Here is a 23449-nt window from a genome sequence, read left to right on the forward strand (position 1 = left end):
GAAGTGGCCAGTATAAGAGCAGCAATTCTTACTTGCAGTTAGGGACCTGGAGTGTTTGAGAGGGGGGTGATGAAGATCCAGGGGAGGCTGAGTGGCGTGGAAAGGCTGACCTGAGATCCGGGGCTCCAGATGGAGTGTGATGGCAGGAGGGCAGGCAGGTGAGGCACAGAGGGATTTCCAGAATGATCACTAGGTATCCCGAGTCCGGAGGTGGAGTGTGAGCCAGGGTGGGTACAGCAACTGTAGTACAAAAGAGTCTTTGTTAGTAAGATAAATCACAGCGAGAATTTGACGCACAAGACCTGTTACCAACATGGGTTGACGACGAACTGGCAGTGGGTGAACATCGATGTGTGGTTTAAATCCCCCTGGCTTGATTGCCTGCAATAGGCTCCAGGTGTGCAGGAGCTGGAGTTGGCCCTGCCCAGGGGCGGATCCCAGGTCAGTTCAGGAGCCTAATGGAAACTCCAGCCACCCACCGTAGACCATGACAGGTCTGGGCATTCCTCGCTGCACTGTACAGCATACACCACATTGTTAAGTTTGTGTTTTGGCGTTTTGTCTTTCGGGTGAACCAGTTTGTGTCTGAGCGTGTTGCTGGGTCTGAAATGCACCGGGATGTCATGCTTGGAGAAAACTCTCCTGAGTTTTTCTGATACACCGGCTACATAGGGGATGACAATGTTGTTGCGTCTGTCCTTCTTATCCTCCCTCGCTGGTGTCTGGTCTTCTTTTCTGAGCCTCTTTGCTGACTTTAAAGTCAGCAAAGAGGCTCCTTTGACTACGATGACCTGGATGACTGAGAACCTTCACAGACACTTGTGGTCAAATAATGTGTCAATCACCTGTGAATCAAACTGTGTGTGGCTCAGTTCATGTCACAGTGTTGTTTAGTATATCTTCACTTGTCTCACTCTCCTTCTGTTCTGTCCATCAGGACGATCCTCAGCGCTTACACAGATCCTCCATCGATGTTGTAACTGTTGGCATGATGACATTGTATATAATTTGGATTATTTCTTTATCTTGTCAAGATCCATGTCATGATTGTAAATTGTTTAAGCTGTACATTACTGTTTGTTTTTTGTAGTCAACGTTTTGGTGCTTTGTGCTTTTATTTTGAAAGTCAAGTTCGCTTACAAGTTGCGCTAGAATAAAGGTTTTATTATTATATAATAATGATAATAATAATATCAATAACATTGAGGCACATTGTGTGGAGGAGGTTCAGTCATATCCTGATCATCCAGACAGATTTGATGGTTTTTATCCTCACCTGCTGTGTAGAAATGGTCTGACTGGTCGCTGTTACTGGGAGGTCGAGTGGAGAGGAAGCGTTTATATATCAGTGAGTTACAGAAGCATCAGAAGGAAAGGAGGCAGAGACTGTGTGTTTGGATGCAATGATCAGTCCTGGAGTCTGATCTGCTCTGATGATGGTCCTGATTCTGTCAGGCACAATAACAGACTAACATCCATCTCCTCCTCCTCCTCTGTCTCTAACAGAGCAGCAGTGTATGTGGACTGTCCTGCTGGCACTCTGTCCTTCTACAGAGTCTCCTCTGACACTCTGATCCACCTCCACACCTTCAACACCACATTCACTCAAACTCTTTATCCTGGGTTTAGAGTCTGGTCTCCTGGTGCCTCAGTGTCCCTGTGCTGAGTGGAGTGTAAAGAGTGTCTCCTGTTACAGAAACACTCTGACTGTTGAACAGATAGTTCAGTCTGTACATGTCTGTCTCTTTCACTCACAAACACGTTTTCAGATTCATGGATTCAATCAGTTGATGTTTGAAACTCTTCTAAATGATTCCTTGTAAACTTCTTCCTCTTCAGTCACAAACAAACAGGAAGTGATGTCACATGTGTTCCTGTCCACACAGCAGAATGAGTCTATTGCTGACAGTGATGTACAAACAGAGTGAGCATTTCTGAGGCCCAAAATAAACTGAGTAGTTCACTGAATGAACAATGGACTGTGAGCTCAGCTCCTTCATCATTAGTATGGATTATATATGTATATGTATTATATTAGTATCATATATATCAGGTGCTGCTGCTTTCAGTCATTGTGCAAATGTGCTGTTTGTAAGGTTGTAAAGCTGCAGTCAGCTGAGACTGAAGAAGTCACCTGATCAGTGAGCAAACATTTCTGAAAACGTCCAGATGAACAGAATCAACCTTTTGGGATCAGCCAGCAATGCAGCATCATTGTTGTTCAGCTTCAGAGGTTTGCAGGAATGAACTGATGACCAGAAACAGCTGCAAAGTCCAAGAAAATACCAGCTGGAGTTCAGCTGCATTTGAAAGAAAAGTAAGGATGGCAAAGGGCGACGTTTTCTTCCAAAGAGCTGAAAACATGGTCGACGCCTCATTAGAAGAATCATCTGGACATTTGTGAGGAACTCTAACCAAGAAAGCAACGTCACACAGATCCAACAGACAGTTTCCATGACTGCAAGTGTTGAGTGGAAAAATGCTACATTGCATTATTGCATCCTCTCACCACAGGAGGCGCTGTTGGACCACTGATTGCTGATCAGCTGTTCTCTGATGATCTGATTGATACTGTGAATAACGGGACTCACTGAACTCTGTGACACAGTGAAGATTACAGAGTTTAACTTCAACATCTGACTGACGTCACACAGACAGAAGGATGAACCAGTGAGGCACAGAACACAGTTACTGGAGATACTGGATCAGCCCCATGTGAACCTCTGATGGAGAAGCTGCTGAGCCAGAGAAACATCAGGACATGACAGCAGCTGCACTTATCTAACAACATGTAGCAGAGCTGATCTATGTTAGAGGATCTATCACAGCAGCTGAAGCCAAAGTCCAACACTGGATACCAGCTGAGCCTGTGCTGAGTGTAGTGTTACAGGAAAAGGGCAGAAACACTGGTAGCTCCCAGTGATGCTGACTGGGGCACAGAGCTGAATGATGCAGCATCAGGACACTGTTTCAGTCTGACTGACAGAGAAACCTGTAGCTGTATCTACATGTGAGGCAGAGGCCACACAAGCAGCTTTCTATGTTTCACAGTGACTGAGATCTTCAGTGGGGGTGGACATGCTCCTGTACAGACCTCTGAGGAGAACCAAGGTGCAGTCAAAGAGTCCAGTCTGTCCTCACAGATGTGAACATGTGCTTTCATTAGGTCTGCTGTCAGCTAGCAGGCTCACATCAGAATCACTGTTCCTGAAAAACACAGTCTGTGTGACATCATCAGTCAATCAATACTACAACACACAATCACATGTGTCCACGTGATGCAGTTTGAAGAGCAATCAGATGTCTCTGTATGAGGAGGCGGGGTCACAGGAGGTTCACAGAAACTCTGCAGCAGCATCATCAGCTCACATGGAAACTTTGATGATTCACTTCTGTGGTGTTTTTACAGAAACACGTCACAAAATTAGCTCCACCTGTTTTGTGAGCTTTGAGTTTCTTGTCTTCATCCTGGATTCTTGTGTTGCTGTTTTTAGACACAGCAGATATTTCCTGGTTGCTTCCTTGATGACCACATGAAGCTTTCTGAAGCTTGGATTGAAAACGCTTCATTACTCAAAGCTTTCCAACACAGGCCTCTGTGCTGCCATCTGGTGGACAAACATGTGAAGTGCAGCGTGAAGCTACAAATGAAACTGCTTCAGCTACGTTTATATATAACATACTATAACCTATATAATGTGGAGATCAGGGAAATTATTTTGTTGCTACTGTTAATAATCATCATCATTACCATTGCATTAATAATATAATCTACAGCATTGATATTGCATTCAGATGTTTAAACATTTTGGTACCCAATTAGCCTTTACTACAGGTGCAGTTATAACCACTTTAAACTGTTGAGTTGAATCTATGATCTTAAATGCTTTTGAATGCTTGTTATAATCTTAAGTGTGTATGGGCTGATTCTGTTGATTCTGAGTCCACTCTGTGCAAAGTCTTGACAGGAAACTGCAGGTTTGCAGAGCGTGCTTTTGCAAAAGTGAAACTAAAAGCAGAGTGTAAGTGCAGCTTATTCTGAGGAGCTGTTTGGATGATGCTATTTGAATAACCAGGTTGTTCATTATTATCTTTTATACTTTTATATTCTTTTATTAAGCTTCACTGAACCAAGATGGCGCCGCGTATGGATGCCCTGGTGCCTCAGTGCGTTACTTTTGTTTTGTTTTTGTGCATTTCTTCTGTGTCTGGGCACTCCTCTGGATACTCTTACACCAGAGAAGAGCTCCTTAACTACAGGACTACAACGCCTGTGGATTTATTTCCAATATTTGTCGCATCTGCGGCAGATTTACTGCAGACTCTGACCAGGAAAGCGAGACGCCGAAAGAGAGGGAAGCGAGCTGGCGCACTCGTGCGTTTGAGGAGACGCGGACTGCGAACTGCTCTTCCTGGGATCTTCCTTTCTAATGTACGCTCACTCGGGAATAAGATCGACGAACTGGCCCTGATGAGAAGCATGAACAGAGACTTTGCCTCCTCCTGTGTCTTATGTTTTACGGAGTCGTGGCTCAGTGAGAACATCCCAGACTGCGCGCTCAAGCTGGAGGGCTTCCATCTGCTGCGCGTGGACCGGCAGGCCTCTCTCTCCGGTAAGACCAAAGGTGGAGGTGTCTGCTTCTACATCAATAGTGGCTGGTGCACAGATGTAACAGTGATTGCTCAGCACTGCTCTTCCTCTCTGGAATATCTTTTTATTCACTGCAAACCGTTTTATTCTCCGCGGGAGTTTGCTTCATTCATCCTGGCCGCTGTTTACATCCCGCCAGACGCGGATGCGCAGGCAGCTCAGTGCGCACTCGCGGAGCAGATTCTCCACATGGAGCGGACATTCTCGGACTCTCTCATCATTGCTCTTGGGGACTTTAACAAAGCCAATCTGAGCCATGAGCTTCCGAAATATAAGCAGTATATTAAATGCCCGACCAGAGAGGAGAGGACATTAGACCACTGCTACAGCACGATCAGCGGGGCCTATCGCGCGGTGCCCCGCGCTTCACTCGGACTTTCTGACCACGTCATGATCCACCTAATCCCCGCGTACAGACAGAGGCTGAAGCTCTCCAAACCTGTCGTGAGGACTAAAAAACTGTGGAGCAACGAGGCTGTGGAGGAGCTTCGCACGTGTTTGGAGACCACAGACTGGGACACAATGAAGGCTGCTTCTAACAGCTTGGACGAGTTTACGGACACTGTCACCTCCTATATCCACTTCTGTGAGGACAGCATTGTGCCATCACGCACCAGGGTGAGTTATAACAATGACAAACCCTGGTTTACTCCTAAACTCAAAAAGCTGTGGCTGGAAAAGAGAAAGGCGTTCAGAAGCGGAGACAGGGACTGCTACAGAGAGGCCAAGTAGAGGTTCACTAAAGAAGTGGACATTGCTAAACATCAGCACTCTGAGAAGATGCAGCAGCAGATCTCAGAGAATGACTCGGCCTCTGTGTGGAAAGGTTTTAGGAATATCACCAACTACAAGCCTAAAACCCCCCACTCCACTGATGACTTGCTCTTAGCCAACACCCTTAACGACTTCTACTGCCGTTTTGACGAGCCATCAGGCAGCCTTCACACCTCCAACGGCCCCAACAATAGAGGACACTTTGGACACTAATTCCCCCACCTCTCCCTCCTCCATAGAGCCATCACCACCTTCAAAACTGTTCACCTACAACACCCCCCTCCTCACCCCACACAAAAGAGGATTTCACACCACCTCCTCCCACCACAACTCTTCATATTCATGAAGCAGATGTGAGGAAGCAGTTTAAGAATCTGAATGCTCGGAAAGCTCCCGGCCCAGACGGCGTGTCTCCTGCCACCCTCAGACACTGTGCAAACGAGCTGGCCCCAGTGTTTTCTGGCATTTTCAACTCCTCACTGCAGGCATGTCATGTGCCTGCCTGCTTCAAGTCCTCTACCATAATCCCTGTCCCCAAGAAACCTAGGATCACTGGACTAAATGACTACAGACCCGTGGCTCTGACATCTGTGGTCATGAAGTCATTTGAGCGCCTAGTTCTCTCCCATCTCAAGACCCTCACGGCCCCCCTCCTGGACCCCCTGCAGTTTGCATATAGAGCCAACAGGTCTGTAGACGACGCCATCAACATGGCCATACACTTCATCCTGCAGCATCTGGACTCCCCAGGAACCTACGCCAGGATCCTGTTTGTGGACTTCAGCTCTGCCTTCAACACCATCCTTCCAGACCATCTCCGAGGCAAGCTTTCCCAGATGAATGTGCCTGATCCCATCTGCCGGTGGATCACTGACTTCCTGACGGACAGGAAGCAGCATGTGAGGCTGGGAAAGAATGTCTCGGACTCCCGGACCATCAGCACCGGCTCCCCTCAGGGCTGTGTTCTTTCTCCTCTGCTCTTCTCCCTGTACACCAACTGCTGCACCTCCACCCACCAGTCTGTCAAGCTAATCAAGTTTGCAGATGACACCACCGTTATTGGGCTCATCTCGGACGGGGATGAGTCTGCCTACAGGAGGGAGGTTGAACGTCTGGTGTCCTGGTGCAGCCACAACAACCTGGTGCTGAATGCCCAGAAGACAGTGGAGATTATTGTGGACTTCAGGAAGCACACAGCCCCACTCCCCCCCATCATCCTGACTGACACCCCCATCACCTCTGTGGACTCATTCCGCTTCCTGGGTACCACCATCACCCAGGACCTGAAGTGGGAGCCCACCATCACCTCCGTCATCAAGAAAGCCCAGCAGAGGATGTACTTTCTGAGGCAGCTGAAGAAATTCAACCTGCCAACACGGACGATGATGCAGTTCTACACTGCAATCATCGAGTCCATCCTCACCTCCTCCATCACCGTGTGGTACGCTGGAGCCACTATCAGGGACAAACAGAGACTGCAGCGTGTTGTGCGCTCTGCTGAGAAGGTGATTGGCTGCAGACTCCCATCTCTGCAGGACCTGTACACCTCCAGGACATTGCGGCGTGCAGCTCGGATCTCAGCTGACCCTTCTCACCCTGGACACAGTCTGTTTGACCTGCTCCCCTCAGGCAGGAGGCTCCGGTCCATTCGCACCAGAACCTCTCGCCACAAGAACAGTTTCTTCCCCTCTGCTGTTGGACATATGAACAATAACCATATGACTGTCCCCGCCACTAACACATGACCCTACGCTGTGTCACTGCATCATTCCATGTTTGGCACTGATCACCACCTGCACTCATGTATATATCTTTCTACGTAGCACTCTTAATTCTTATTCTCATGTATATATCTCATGTATATCTCATGCACATATCTTTCTACGTAGCACTTTTAATTCTTATTCCTACTTTTATTTTTTCATGTCTATTTAAGTGCTATTTATGACACTATGTTTGCACTGAAGCACCACAGCAATTTCCTAATGTTGTAAACCTGCTCAACATTTGGCAATAAACCCCTTTCTGATTCTGATAGTAGAGGTTCTTGATTAAAACATTTATTCAATATACTACATATATAGTTTTAGTAAACTGCTAACACATTTGAGAGTGGCCTCTGTTTGACTGCGAGCGTTAGTAGGTGAGAGGTGACACAGAGTGCCAAGTGAGGTCGTGACACACACACACACACACATAGTAGATACATTCAGTTATAGGTGAGAGGTTAATCATGTTTGCTTGCAACTGCGGGCGTGCAGAAGTGGTATCTTACTGCAGAGCATGGTCTGTGGTTTTGGAGAAGCGGCAGTCAAAAGGTTGACAGGAAACATCTGCCATGAAGATAGAGATAATGTTCTTTTCAAACTGTGTTAAAAGTCATTGTGGTTTTGATTTGACGTATGTATGTATGTATCTGTGTGACGTTGAAGGGGCGTCATTAAATTCAAACCCCGATGGTATAAAATATCTGTTTATGCTTTGATTAGTCGGAGATCAGCGCTGTCTGCGTACGGCGCTGGTCCCCCCACGCGTGTGTTCATTAAAATCAATTGTTTGACCAAGCTCTTCTGGACCTGGTTGTTTGTACTCTCCTTCCTCAATATTTGAACCTTAACAATAACTATATGTATAGTGTATTATGTAGGTGTTAGAGCTGGGGGTAGAACTGCTGATGGCCTGGTTGTTATTTATGTTCCCCATGGTTCACCAGCTCTCACACAACATCAGCACCAATGATCCACGTCCTTATAAACCTCTGAATCAGGTCCTGAAGCAGTGACGTCCTGAGTGAAGACCTCACTGATCACATGACTCTGGTCACCTGGACTCAGTGTTTCTGAAGCAGTGTGCTGGGTTTTTAAAAATACGTGGCTGCTGCCTGATGTTGGGCCCACAGAGGAAGACGACTCACTCGCTCTTCTTCACTTCCTCCTTAAACATGTGGAAGGAGAGCAAAGTGCTGCCAGACTCTTATTTCTGACAGGAACAGAAGAAACCACAGCAAACTGGTCCAGTTCTTCATCTTCATCACAATCTGTTTATTTCTGAGGGTGTCTTCAGTCTGAGGTTTGAAGTTTCCATGTCTGTGTGATGTGTGGTGTGAAGGCTGCTGGTTAAACTGGGACTCACTGTTTACAGCACTGAGTGCTCATAGAGAGATGCTCCATGAGTCCCAGTACAGACTACAAACATGGTGGAAACTTAGCTTTGATATCCACACACTCTGCACGTCTGTGAGTAACTGTGATGAAGATGTGCAGAGATCTGTGTCCAAACAGGAGAAAGACTGTAAAGACTCTGTGCTTCTAACAGCCTCTGTTAACATATGTGAGGCTGTTTGTTGTTGTTGCCATGGAGCTTTGCACTGTTTGGGTCAGCAGGTCATGTGATCAGGTTTGTTCTGCTGGACGATGGTTCAGTGTCAGGTTTGTTTGCATTCATCAATAAATATCTAAATAAATCAAAGACTCCATGTTTGTTCTTTCATCATGTGACCTCTGCTCATCCATCTCTGTGTGTATCAGGATACATTTGGTTCATAACACACAGAAAAATCAGAGTTATTACCTGTAATAAATGTGAAAGTAAAGATTCCTGCAGTGATAACCAGGCAGGACTGAAACACATCCAAGCTGTCACCACGGTAACAGCACCGTGCATCCACAGGTGAGGGGAGGAGCAAAAAGAGGGACTTTCACCATTTTATACTAAAAACACTGAACTAATGTTTCTAATATGAAACAAATAAGCCCACATTAATGTGAGCGTTTATTAAATAATAATAATAATAATAATGATTTCCTCCTGATCTCATTTCCACAGCAGAGAAAACTGTGGTGTATATTGAGGTGGAGGGTGTGGTCTGTGGCTCAGGTGTAGAGTGAGGGTGGGGTGCACCACAGCAGCATGCTGGGACTGCTGAGGGTGGAGGAGGGAGTGATGATGACATCAGAGCTGCAGCACAGAGACCAGTGAACACACAGTCTGTTCATCTTTGCATAGATACAATATACAGCACAATATTGAATGACAGACACGCTGTGGGAGCTTCCACAGATACACTGACGTCAGCATCCAGAGTCCTCCTGCTGCTCCCCCCTCAGAGCCCCGTGATCAGCACCAACACATTCAGTTAGATGACAGAGTCCAGCTGCAGCTAGAATCAGCTCCCCTCTGTGAACAACAGCACAGCGTCAGTGTTTCACACTCAGTGAAAGGAGGAAACAGCAGAAGAACACCATGTGTGCTACGTTTCCCAGGACACACTACAAACTGCACAAATACAGAGCAGCACGTGGAAGGACCTGGAGCTGCATTTACAGAGAAAAGACAGCGTGATGTCCTGTATGGACAGGTGGAAGGAACCAAGTCCTCAGCTGGAACACTCGTGTTTGTCCACAGACAGGAAACACAGCAGGAAACTTCCTCACAGAAGTGCAGCTCATGGATAACACACTTCCTGTCAGTCAGAATGAGGCTGGAGCCAAACACAGAAAGGTGTTTTTGTCCAGATGAGCCCAGAGAAGAAACACGAGTGTTCACAGACATCAGAAGCTCAGAGAGGTGAAACATGAGGTTGGAGTCCTCGTCAGCATCCAGAAGAGCTGCTGTGAAACCCTGAGTACTCATGACAGACTCTGATGGCACAAACACATCATGATTCAAACAGAAAGACAAACATGGAACTCCTGATCCTCCTGCATGAGAACAAGCTGACATGAGCGCTGTGTCTGAGTGTTAGCAGAGCTGCCCTGTGCAGTATTTATGGCATAATACTTTTAAGGGAGAATAAAGAGTCGACACACACATCTCATTCCTGACGGAGGACTCTACCACAACACTTCTCCACTCCATTCACAGAGTCATTGCATGGTAAGACTTGGATAGGAAGTGGGCGGGGCCTTTGTGTCTTAATTAAATGACGGTAAAAGTACAAACACCTGTGGACACATAATCCAACACCCCCACTTGTACACAGGTTGGGGGAAAAACAATCCTCCAAAAAAAAACATCTTATATTCCAAACACGAATCCAGAGAATTTGTCTAACTTAGACTTTGAGACTGGTTTCGTCATCATATCTGCTACCATTGACTCAGTTGGACAGTAATCAATGAGCACTTTTCTTTCATGTACAGCTGACCTTATAAAATGATATTTCACATCAATATGTTTACGTCTTTGTCTGTTCACTGGATTTTTTGACAAAGCGATTGTTCCCTGATTGTCCTCCAAAATCATAGTTATTTCATACTCAAACTCATCAAGATCTTGAATCAAATAAGTCAAATACATACATTCCTGAATTGTTGCTGCTAATGCCATGTATTCGGCTTCACAAGTTGATAATGCTGTAGTTGTCTGCTTTTTGGTTTTCCATGATATCAAAGGACCATTTTCATTTAGGCTTACACAGTAACCTGTCATACTGCGTCTATCAGAAACATCGGATGCCCAATCTGCATCACTGTATGCTTGTAGACCCAGTTTTCCACTTGAACATTTCCTAAAACACAGTTCTCTCCCTCGACTACCTTTTAAATACCTCAAAACATGTTTCACTGCTGTCCAATCATCAACAGTTGGCGCATTGAAATGTTGTGACAGTTTGCTGACAACATAGCTTAAATCAGGTCGCGTACAATGGCTCAGATAGATAAGACATCCTACCGCTTCACGATATCTCCTCACATCTGGTAATGTCTCAAATTTATCAGAATGAGTCCATTTCTGTTCACAAGGTGTTAACCGTGGCTTACAGTTTTGCATGTTAAATCTCTTTAAAATGTTCTCAATATATATTTTCTGTGACATTTTGACACATTCTTTTTCTTGAAGAAAATCTATTCCTAGAAAATGGTTAAGCTTCCCCAGATCTTTCATTTGGAATTTAGAAGAGAGCATTTCTTTCACACCTGAAAGCACATTTTCATTATTAGCTGCAATGAGTAAATCATCCACCCACACTATGATGATTACTTTTTCACTTTCAGTGACTTTTGAATACACACAATGATCAGCAATATTTTGTCTAAATCCACAACTGCTTAAATAATCATGTAAGGTTTGATTCCAGTTACGACCCGATTGCTTCAGCCCATAAAGTGATTTCTTTAGTCTATACACCAGTTTATTAGTCTCACTTGATTCTATCTCAAAACCTTCTGGTTGTTGTATATATATTTCTTCATTTATTGGTGCATGTAGATAGGCGGTTTTTACATCCATCTGGTGAACCAACATATCATCCTGAACCACTTTCTGCATCAAAACTCTCACACTCGATAAATTAGCAGTCGGTGAAAAAGTCTCCTCATAATCAACTCCTTTCGTTTGACTAAAACCTTTAGCCACAAATCGAGCTTTATATCTGTCTGATCCGTCTGAGTTCTTTTTAACGGCATAAACCCATTTACCCCCCACTGCTTTCTTTCCCTCTGGTAAGGTGGTTAAAGTAAATGTGTCATTCTCCTTAAGGGATTGAATTTCTTCATTCATCGCTCTTTCCCATTCTTTCGACTTGCTTGACACAATAGCTTCGCTAAATGATGTGGGTATTTCACACAACAATCTGTAGCAATAATCGACACTAGTTTGCATCTGTTCATTTTCACACTCTTTCACATCCGTGATATAGTCACTCAAATAATCAGGTCTCTTTCTAATTCTGGATGGATAACGTGTAGCTCCAGCATCTACTTTATCATCAGTTTTAACCTCAGACTCAGTTTGACTGCTTTCACTACCATCCTGAACATCCTCATCCTTCGTCTGTTCGGACCCACCATCTTTTCTGGATTCAAAAACCTCATCTTCACACATCTGATCACTCTGTGTTTGCTGATCCATTGGCACGGGATTTAGTATTTTTATCAATCTGTGCTTTTCAACTTTCCCGGTTTTTGGGAAATAGATCAAATATGCTGGACTGTTTTTGTCATATCCCAAGAAAACACCTTTGTCGCATCTTGGATCCAGTTTTCCCCTATTTTGTTTATAAGCATAGCACAATGATCCGAATTTCTTCATTCTAGAAAGATCAGGTCTTTTTCCAGTTAACATCTTATACGCTGTCTGACCTGTGCGTTTGTTAAAACACCGGTTCCGAATCACTCCCGCGGTTTGTACTGCATATGGCCATAAAGACTTTGGCAATTCGCTCTCAACTAACATGCATCTCGCCATGTCAAAAAGTGTACGCCAGTTCCTCTCTGCTGTTCCATTTTGATGAGGCGAATATGGCGCCGAAGTTTCCTGCCTAATGCCGTGTCTACTTAACAAATCTCTGAACGGTCTACTTGTAAATTCAGTTCCATTATCAGAACGAATGCACTTGATTTTCCCATACGATGCCACCTCTGCAATAAATCTTTCAGTTGCCTGAGTTGTATCACTTTTGTATTTCAGATTATATACAAATGTTGCACCTGAATAATCATCAACAAACGACAAAACGTACTTAAACCCTTCTTTAGAGTTCGGCGTAATCGGACCAGCTAAATCCGTATGTACCAACTCTAATGCTGTCCTGGCCTTTTCATCGGGTTCTCGGTTCCTAGTTTGGATAAACTTCCCTTGTATACAGGCTTCACATTGCATATTTTTGTTGATTTTACCCTTAATGTCCATTCCATCGACGACATTTTGCAAATTTTGAACATCCTCATAATTACAGTGTCCTAGGATTTCATGCCACGTTTGCATATCAAAACATCCATTACATTTCTCCTCAAACTCTTGCACAGTATTTATAAAGAACAGTCTCTCATGTTCACATATAGGGAATTTTGTTCCATCAACATGTTTAAGAAAACTGTCCCCGTGTTTGAAAACCACAGTGGCTCCGTTACTAGTAGCTGCTTTTACTGACAAAATGTCCTGTGGAAACGATGGAATGTAGAGTGCTTGTTTCAATGTTACCTTGTGACTTCGTCCTTTACTGTCAATCATACTTATCTCAGCGTCTCCTCGCCGCTTTGCAGCTCCTCTGCTCCGCCTTCCGTCAGCCAACTCTACACAATGAGCCTCGGGTCGAAATGTGTCATCAAAAGTCTTAAAACTCTCGAGCTTCGTAAAGATATGTGACGTCGCTCCCGTATCCACCAGTAACTGATTGTTCAGCATCTCCCGGCCGCCGTCCGGGACCCTCTGGGGTTCGGAGCCCGTCTTGAACACGTAGTCCTTCTCCACAACCCCTCTCGCTTCATCCCGTCTTAGCTTCCTTCTACAGGTCGCATCTTTGTGTGTACTACTCCGGCAAAAACTGCACCATACTCTGGATCGGCACGTTCTTGCAGTGTGTCCCTTTAGTCCGCATTTAAAACACACAATCTCATTATTCTTTGATCTTCGGTCATCTGCTCGCCATGAAGTAGAATCCTGGTCTAATTGCACTTTTGTCCTCATTACATTGTCATCAGTTACAGCCGCACGCATTCTCTCGGTTTCTTCATAACTTCTGAGTTTTACTTTAAACTCTGAGAATGTGATTTTTGCTTCGCTCTGTGTAACGTGCACAATCAGGGGTTTAAATGTCTCTGGTAGTCCTTTCATTATCATTGCGATCAGAAGTCCATCAGTTAATTGCTCACCCGCATTTTTCAACGCTGTGATAATTGCTTCTGCTCGGATAATATAGTCCGTCACACTTTCATTCCTTTCATTTGTGAGAGAAGTAAGTTCGGTGTACAGACTTATAATCCGTGGCTTGCCCACTCCTGCATAATGACCTCTCAAGATTCTTAGAGCTTTCCGTCCGTCATCAACTGCATCTCTCATAACTAACGATAAACTTTTGTCATCTAGAAAGTGTATCAACTCTGCATATGCTTCTGCATTTTTGTCATCATCTTCACCTTCGGCTTCTGCATCACCCTCAGCCTTCAAGATGACATCTTTCAAACCTTGTAGTCTGAGATGACCAAGGAACTTCGTTTCCCATATCTCATATTTCCTTTCATCTCCATCAAACTGCAAACGGGAATATCGACTACCCGACTCTGCCGTACGTCTACTCATGATGCACAAAATCGCTTACTCACTCAATCGTGCCAAATTTTTAACACCTGCCGGTAACTTGCGGTTTCAGGAAACGCTGCCCTTCCTTTGGCAGTTACAGGACCTCCTCTTTACTGCTGTCTGGGCCCATAACCTGTTAGCAGAGCTGCCCTGTGCAGTATTTATGGCATAATACTTTTAAGGGAGAATAAAGAGTCGACACACACATCTCATTCCTGACGGAGGACTCTACCACAACACTTCTCCAGTCCATTCACAGAGTCATTGCATGGTAAGACTTGGATAGGAAGTGGGCGGGGCCTTTTACCGTCATTTAATTAAGACACAAAGTACAAACACCTGTGGACACATAATCCAACACTGAGAGTGTCTCCCTGTCACAGTGACAATAACACAGCTGCTGCTCACAGTCATTAAACTGACCTGAGGTCAGCTGTGCTCCTTACATATGAACCATGTGACCTCACATCAGTGCTGTGGATGACTGTAGTCATAGAAGAGTAGAGCTGTAGCAGGTGGTGTGAGGAGGAGGTGGTGTATTCTAGTTAACGCAGTACTGAAACACTCCAGCAGAGGGCGCTGTTAAGTCCTTATTGTAACACAGTTACTGTGTGCAGTTAGACTTCATACATAATCTGCACTTATTTCCATCAGACATGCTGTCAGTAAATGATTGGTTTCTATACATTTCTAAACACAAAACCTCTTCACACTTCTAACATGCACATTTACACAACTAAATGGCAGTATTGATGAAAAGAAACACATTCAACAAATCCATTTAAACCTTAAAACAAACAAAAGGAAGCATCTCTATGGACAAACAAACCCCTCCACTTGGTTTGACCTGCTGATGTCATGTGTGACATCAGCAGGACTTTAAAATGAGGAAATGCCGGGCGGGCGTTTCCCCACACCTGACCCTCATGAAGACTGAAAAGACAAACAAAGTAAGCATGAACAAATGACTTAATCTGTAACATAATAAAATGTAAAGAAACATGTAACTGAGTATTCAGCTTCATTTGCAGAATGTTTGATTTGCCAGCAACTGAATGCTTCCACACACAAACCCGGCATAGTGAGTGAAGCAATGTTACTTAACAAATAGCAAATCATAGCAAATACATAGAAACAGAATAATGTGTTTAATATGCAAAAGAAGAAGTAAACACATATGGGACAAATGGAGACCATTGCAACTCATCCACTTTGTCACACAGTAACAGTATAACTGGAACACATTTGCAATTTAGATCCAATATTTCTGAGAGAAATAAAAATTGATAGAGATATATGCATGTGTTATTATATTTATGTGTCCCAGATAATTGTTTTTCATCTAGTCATGGGACACCCACCCCTTCCTCCCAAGTTAACTGCAGCCAAAGCGAGCTAGTGGGGGTATTTAGACACTCACAACCAGTGGGGTAAAAAGAGCAACCAAGAAAGTGGCAGCCTGCACGGCCACAGATGTGCTGGAGGAGCTAGAAGCTCTACCCATGGAGAAACTCCTGGAGAACCTTGCTAAGCCTAACAGGGGACAGGTACTTCTGCCCAACCTGGCAGCCACAAAGTGAACTCATTTAGGTAAAGATAACCACATGCACCTAACCAGCCTGCACCAGCCTGACATTTCTTCCTCCTAAGTAAAAATGAATGGATGGATTGAACTTAAAGTCTCAGCTCAGTTTTCTATTTTGACCACCTACACCCCAAGATACTCTTTTAAAAAGTGTTGTTTTCAGATCCCTTTAAAGTTTATAAAGGGCCTAATCATTTTCATTAAAATGTTTTATTACATAAATGTTAGTGTTTTATTTCATTTTGATTTATGCTCCCACTACACTGCACATCTACAAACAACAATGCCATGGACTGTCAGTTGCTTTTACATGCTGTGAACATGAGTAGGTTTGATCAGAGTTTCAATTATCAAAGAAAAGACAAAACACACAAACACTCTCATGATATTCATGAATCATTAGAAAGCATCCAAACATTCTGCTCGTGGACTTTTACAGTCTTATTTGCACTCGCTCATCTTCATAATCATCCTGATCAATACATGACAGGGGAGGCTTTGAGGTAGGCGGGGCTCTCTGCTGATGTCAGCATGAAAGGCAGGACCAGCGTCTGCCACATGTTGGTGAAACATCACAGTACACTGGCGTGGTTTCCTTTCCAGATGTTGGACATTTGACACTTCAACGTTGAGGCGAACAAGAAGACACAGTTTTGGGTGGGGTTGCTGCAGGGTTTCTAACTGAGCAAAAGCAGAAGCACACAGACCAACAGGGATCAGACGCTGAGTGTTAGAGGAACATCTGTGCTGATCACTGAATGCTGCTGTGGTCTCTTGTTGAAGCTGGTGGGACAGTCTAATAGTGATATCCTGCCCATCGGAGGAACAGTTTTAAAAACACATGCAATACTTTGTTTGTATTACAGTCACAGTTTATGTTATTTTTGTCCTTTAAAAGTGTTGCTGTACTATAAAGTCCTATAATTTGAGGCTAAAATGGCTCAGAGAGTCTCTCTCTCAGAGGATCTCCTTTGAAAGTGGAGACGGCTTTATCCGCTGATCCACGTCACTTTACCTGGATGTTTTCTTTGAAGCTGGATGAAGACTCCTCTCCCTCACTCCTGCTGCAGCTGTGTGGTCCAGTTGGCCTCTGAGGTCACAGTCAACATCTGTAGCAGAAGAGGGGAAATAAAAATCCAGGGTACCAAAACTGGGAGCTTTTCCAAAATAGAGCGTAACTGGACTTTTTCAGCCTTACAGGCAGATAGTCGTCTGAAGCTGCAGCTTTTTCTTTTGAGCTTTTTCCAATCTCTGCTCTCGGCTTTCTTTGAGAACATGTCTGCTTTCTTGGCATGGGTCTGTCTGCTGTTGGTGAAGAGACTAAATCCACATACTCGCTACTAAGATCTCCTCAAGTAGTCTCAACCAGATTACAGTTTAAGAGTAAATGTCTCCTGAGAGTTTCACCTTGGGGAGATGCTGTCTTGCTAACATGCAATCATGAGCATTAATCTATGAGGTGAAAAAGTCATTTTAAAAGCTCCAGCCACAAGTTTTATTTCATCTGTGTTTTGGTCAGAGTCCCATCAGACCTCCAGAATGGTGTCAGAGTGTTTTCTATCCACGTGATGAGCACAGGCCTCAGGTCCAGACCTCCACAGGCACCATAGCCTCTTTGGAGCTAATAGGTGCAAGAAGGTTTTGTTGGGATAGGAACTGAAGACGAAACTGACGAGGAAGGCAAGGATCTTCTTCAGCTCCTCCGAGCCGGGACCTCTTTGTGTAGGCCAGCATTGGCCAGGTAGCCCTCCAGCATCGCTGGATGGCCGACAGTGGAAAACCTAGAGGAGTAGGAGAGAAACAGCAGCTTGGAGCATGTCTTTATACTGTTTAGTTTTTAGAGCCACAGACTTTCTTTTAATGCCATTGTTCAGGATCTATGACTGATTATGTATTTATTGTATTCCTCCATGACTGTGTGACAGCAAGTGGAAAAAAACCAGCTTCACCTTTGTTGATATGCTTGTAATTTTAATATTGATTAAATTGCCCATGAAATAATAGAAAGCTCATATATGAAAATGTATTTTAAGAAGTAAAATGTTAATGTGAGTACAAAGGAGTACACTCACCTTCTGGTAGATGGAGGTGTAGCGAGCGCTGGTGAACATCCAGGCCTCCTCGTAGAACTGATCACTGATTGGATCCAAAACATCGATGGAGGATCTGTGTAAGCGCTGAGGATCATCCTGATGGACAGAACAGAAGGAGAGTGAGACAAGTGAAGATATACTAAACAACACTGTGACATGAACTGAGCCACACACAGTTTGATTCACAGGTAATTGACACATTATTTGACCACGAGCAATCTTTTCTGGTTTGACGCCGTCTTTGTAGCCAGAAACCAGCTCTCTCCTCGGCTTCCTCCACGCCAGTCTCCTCCGTCACTATAAAGGGGAGAGTCATGAGCTCCATCACCCTCACCTGTGCCGTCCAACGTCCCGCCACCAGCCTCCACTGCAGCAGGCCAGAGACCACACCCCTGCCACAATAAGTAAAAGTATATCCTTGCTGTACCCTTAATGCTAAATGTGCTAAATTAACCGCTGCCTTTGCCCCTTTGGGATTATTATTATGTCACTGGGATGTTGACCTTTGACCTTCACATTAGAGAGATGGGCAGACATAATTAGTGTATGAATTTTAAAGTAACAGGTAATAAAGAGAGTGTAGCAAATGTAGTCAGGTTTATTACTCTGTATCACACATGAGTGCCCGAGGGAGGCGGGGCTGACTGGGGAGACACAGGAAACAGAGAGACAGGGCTGACTCGACATGAAACGATGAAACGTGGGACACGGGAACAGAAACTAAACACAGGCTGAAATGAACACTGAGGGAGGGAGAACTAAGATTACTGAGAGCCTGATAAATAAGAAGAACAAAAACCAAGAAAAACAAGAGTCAAAGAAAACCAAAAAAACAAAGCATTGGGCCAGGACCCACTGCTGTGACATTTATATGTGATAAAAACATTAAAAACTGCTCAGATGTTGAAATCTTTCTACGTATACTTTAGGTTCAGCTCTCCAGCCTGGCATTTGGTTAAGCATGATTCAAACATTTGATTTTGTTTAACTGGTTTTAATTATAGTTACTTTTTGTGAACATTTGTTGCAGCATTTAAAAATACATCATTTATTTTCAAACTTTTATTTGATTTAGAGCATCATATTTGACCAACGTAAATGTTTTAATTTCATATAAAATAACTGAAACAGTGAACTAAATATCTGAAATCTTTCCTTCCTTAAAAGTTATAATCCTACTTAAGTTATAGTGCAAACGCTTAAGCAACAAATATACTTGATGCTAATTAATTAATATTTCCCTTTGATGTTGCAACTATGCGGTCACTTCTGTCTTTAAACAAAATAATATTTTCCAGTTACAGAAATCATAAAGTCCAAACTAAAGTGCTACTGTTGCTATATGCATTTTATATAAATCATGGATGATGGTCCTGACATGAAGGAAGAGCAAGTTACAGGTTGCATCCTTTGACTTTGTCTCCGTGCCTTTGGGCGATTTTCAGAAGGACAGATGTTTCTGTTCAATTCTTAAATCAATTTTTTCAAACACAAACACTATTTAAAGCTTCTAGAGAGTAAAATATTAATGATAATTATAATAACAATAATAAAAACAAAAGCTCTCAGATCCATCAAACCAAGCAGCAGAAAGAACAATAACTGAAGAGAAAACTTTAACCTTGTAGACTTCATTATGTTCCAGCTGCTCTACAGACGCTGTGACCTCGAACTTAAGCAGGTCGTAAAGTATGTGCAGCTCAATAACTTCATAATCAGACCCTGTGGTATTTAGGCAGCAGAACAACTAAGAATAACAACTACAAATAATGTTTTTAGGTTTCTGTTGTACTGCAAGGTTCTGTACAGGAGAACTAAACCAAGAGCAAATATTACGTCTCATTTACACCTGAGCACGAAGAGCCATCAACATTTAGCAAATTGAATCATCTTTGTTTAGATGCAAGAAGAATCATATAGAAATGAAAAGTAGAAATAGAAATCCTCGACTGTGTGTGTGTGTCTCTTCGGGGCGGGCTGGTCTGCGTTTCCCGTGTTTGCCTCGTTCTGCCTGTCCTTTCTTCCCCGTCGGGTTGGCTGCTCCTCGTGTTGCGCCTTGCTTCTCGCACGGTGGGGCGCCGCGCTTGTTCCCGTGTTTGTGGTTCTGTTTGTACTTTTCGGTTCCCTTCGTGTTCCTGGGCCGTTTCGGCCGGTGCCGTTTGTTTCCTGCTTGTCGTTTCTTTCGCTGTTTTTGTGTTGTCTTGTTGATTCCCTGTCGAGCTTCCTCTGGCGTTCAGCCCGTTCCGTCTTTTGTGCGGACGGTTGCTCCCTAGTGTCGCCGCCCGGGCGGCGGCCCCCCTCTCTTGGTGCTGCGTGGGGAGGCCGGGTTTTCCTTGTGCGGGTTCCCTTCCCCTGGTCTTCGGCTTCCTCCTCTTGGCGGCGCGCACTTGTTCGCGCTGTAGCTATTGATGTGGCCCGTTTTTTTTTTTGCCGGGTGTTTTTTTCCCCCCTCCTCCTTTCTATTCTCGTGGCGTTCCCCGGTGGCCGGTTGTGCTCGTGTGGGGTCCTTGTTACCTGTCGCGTCCGTTACGCAGACGTGCTCTTTTACGTCACTTCTGGCGTCTAAGCCTCGTGTGACGCGCGTGGGAAGGGTTTTACTGGACGGCTCTTAAAACGGCATCAGGTCATCCACACTGGAGAGGACCGTTCAGCTGTGACTTGTGTGGAAGTCTTTTCTCCTTGAAGGGTTCCTAAACAACACCAACTCTCCACAGTGGAGCGTCGCGTACAGCTGTGATCAGTGTGGCAGAGCTTTTACTCCCAGTAGAGCTTACAGAAGCCTTGTTTACCCCACTCTGGATTAGGCATACGCTGTGCACTCGTGGAAAAACTTTCAGCCGGGGGGAGCCGTACCACCTACGCATTCACACCAGACGATGTGTACTGCTGGAACAGTGTGGCAACCAGTTTTCAACAGATGCACACTTACAACGACACATGTTTACCCACACGGGAGGAGAGACCTTATCAGTGACCTGTGGTGAGAAGACTTTTAAATCTCCACATGACCTGAGACAACACCAACAGATCCACACCAGAAAGAGACTCTACAAGTGCAGCTACTGTGAGGTATGTATTTATATTGTTATCTTGTCATTTTAGCCTGACTGTTTGGAACAACTCTGCTCATTAAACTGTGTTAGCATGTTAGCAATTCACTGCATGGAAAAGCAGCTCTGAGTGATTATTCAGATTTTCCTTTCAGTTATGATTTTAGTATTACTGTAGTATTATGGTGGTAGTATGTAGTTATTGCAGCCCAGTAAACTGAGTGTTAACTGAAACAGTCAAATGTAGTTGGACGTCTGCAGAGATGCTCTTTATTCAGGCGACGTTCAGGAATCAAATGTTGAAGGACTGACTTACACTGTCTTGTGTCTTTGTGTTAGAAGCAGAACGACACAGATGGATCCAGTTCTCAACCCTGTCATCACTGTGGTGGTGGGAAAGACTTTCATTGTGACCTCTGTGGAAAAACTTTCAGTCAGCAAAAGACCCTAAAAGTACATCAACGTAAACACACTGGAGACAAACGGAAATACTGCAAAGAATGTGGGAGAAGCTTCACCACACCAAGTGATTTAAAACGACATGAACTGATTCACAGTGGGGTTAAAAAGCACCTCTGTGATCAGTGTGGGTCATCCTTCACCACTGCAGGTCAGCTTAAAACACACAAACGAGTCCACACAGGAGAGAAACCACACAAGTGCAGACACTGTGAGAGAAGCTTCTCACAGTCACATAGTCGTAACAGGCATGAACGTGCACACATGGAAGGAAACTACAGCTGTGACCAGTGTGACAAGAGCTTCAGGAATCTCAGTTCATACTCTGCACACAAACGATCCCACGTTACTAATAAACTGTTTCACTGTTCCCAATGTGCCCAAACATTCACCTCATTGTCTGCTCTGTGCAAACATCAGCGTGATCACTCAGGGCTGAAATCACTCCCATCACTGGATCACAGTGAATCTGAAGACACAGAAAGATCTCTGGTTTCTGTGTCGGACTCAAAAAGCTTGAGATCAGGCTCCACAGAGTTCAGATAAATCATTTAAACTTGTGTTAACTGAACTGGTTGCTGGCTGAACTTCTACATAATACAGATCTACATGGGATCTTCTTTTTCTGTTTTACTGAGTCAGTTTTGTCCTTTTTTCTCTGTCCTGGTTTGCTCGTTTGTAAATGATTGAAACTCAGTCAAATAGTTCATTGTTCTCTCCAGCAAAACGTTTTGGAAACTCATGTTTAACCTTTAAAACTCTGACATGTTTTAGCACACAAGGCTCATCGGGGAGTTCACTCATGATTGGACCATGAGAACAAAGGTTTTAGTTCTTTCAAAGAGAGTCTGGAGATGTTTGATGTTTCTGTTTTTCTGAAACCACCTGAAAGAAAAACATTTTTCTTGCTTTATGTAGTGTGGAAGTTTTTAAGTTTCTCATCTGTGATGTTCTTGAATGTGTTCACGTGAAGATGGTACAAATAAACTGCCTTTCAGCTTTAGCTCCTAATTTATTCATTATTTATGGATGTAGCACAGCAGCCGTCTCTGATTAACACATGGAGGGCTCGGGATCTGATGGTGTCGTCTCCCTAATTTGCCCACTCAGTAAATCTCACTCATGGCCAAGAAATTGAAATAAATCTGTTTCCCTGCTGGATAGTGATCCACTGTAACTCTGCTCCTCCTTCGTTTAGGATTTCTGTGGCTGAAGTAAAATTCCCTCCATCCATCACTATCCCAGCTAACCCAAATTGAAATAAAGTTTTGCTCGTCTTAAAAAAGCATTACAATAATGGGCATTACCAAGGCAAACTGAATGAACAGAAGATGAAAGAAGAGACTTTGATCAGTTAATAAGCTCAGGATCTTGATTCATTGTGGCTGCTACACAGATACTCAGTTAGGAACCTTCCTCACCAAACTGGACCACACCCCTGGTTTCATGAGAAATTGTTTCAGCCATGATTTCTCTTCCTGTATTTCAGAGTAAAGACTGAAGTGACAAATGGAAGCATGTTTAAAAAACACAATGTGAGAGAGACGTTGAGGTCCTTAGAAGTTACCCTGGGTTTTTCTGTCACCTGCTAGATGTTACACACCTTATTGGACTGATTTCTACTGCGGGACTACTCCTGCGGAGAGTAACAATACTCTTACTAATTAGCTCCCTTCACACTTGGGGATATTTATTTTTGTGTTTGCAGCGCGGTGAGCCAGAAAGCGAGAGAAAAATTGCAACAGCGACGAGCCGAATGCTTACGTGAATCGCAGCAGCTGCACATGTGTACGCTGAATTAGAGGATACTTTGCCT

General features: G+C 44.0%; 1 protein-coding gene and 2 long non-coding RNA genes across 4 annotated transcripts; 1 reads left to right on the forward strand and 2 right to left on the reverse strand.

The window, feature by feature from the left end:
- Nucleotides 1-2289: 2289 nt before the first annotated feature.
- On the reverse strand, nt 2290-22180 carry LOC120727356. Its single transcript, XR_005694503.1, has 5 exons — nt 22063-22180; nt 13088-13090; nt 4691-4700; nt 3152-3156; nt 2290-2300 (listed from the first exon to the last, which is right to left on the reverse strand). It is a non-coding gene; the product is annotated as an uncharacterized LOC120727356 (long non-coding RNA).
- LOC120727357 lies at nt 7467-8893 on the forward strand. The gene is made up of 2 exons (XR_005694504.1): nt 7467-7979; nt 8073-8893. It is a non-coding gene; the product is annotated as an uncharacterized LOC120727357 (long non-coding RNA).
- Nucleotides 16923-20053, reverse strand: LOC120727355 (phospholipase D1-like). 2 transcript variants are annotated; one of them, XR_005694502.1, is made up of 3 exons: nt 18104-20044; nt 17230-17812; nt 16923-17140 (listed from the first exon to the last, which is right to left on the reverse strand). XR_005694502.1 is itself a non-coding variant. In XM_040021589.1 (3 exons), exons 1-3 carry the CDS (start codon nt 18323-18325, stop codon nt 17087-17089), a joined length of 525 nt encoding a protein of 174 aa, XP_039877523.1. In that variant the 5' UTR covers nt 18326-20053; the 3' UTR covers nt 16923-17086. The 2 variants fall into 2 exon arrangements, 1 of the variants encoding a protein (XP_039877523.1); XM_040021589.1 differs by having other exon boundaries at nt 17564-17812; nt 18104-20053.
- Nucleotides 22181-23449: the final 1269 nt, after the last annotated feature.

The sequence above is a fragment of the Simochromis diagramma genome, unplaced genomic scaffold (assembly GCF_900408965.1).
Source record: "Simochromis diagramma unplaced genomic scaffold, fSimDia1.1 OVJJ01000760.1, whole genome shotgun sequence".
Lineage (NCBI taxonomy): Eukaryota > Metazoa > Chordata > Actinopteri > Cichliformes > Cichlidae > Simochromis > Simochromis diagramma.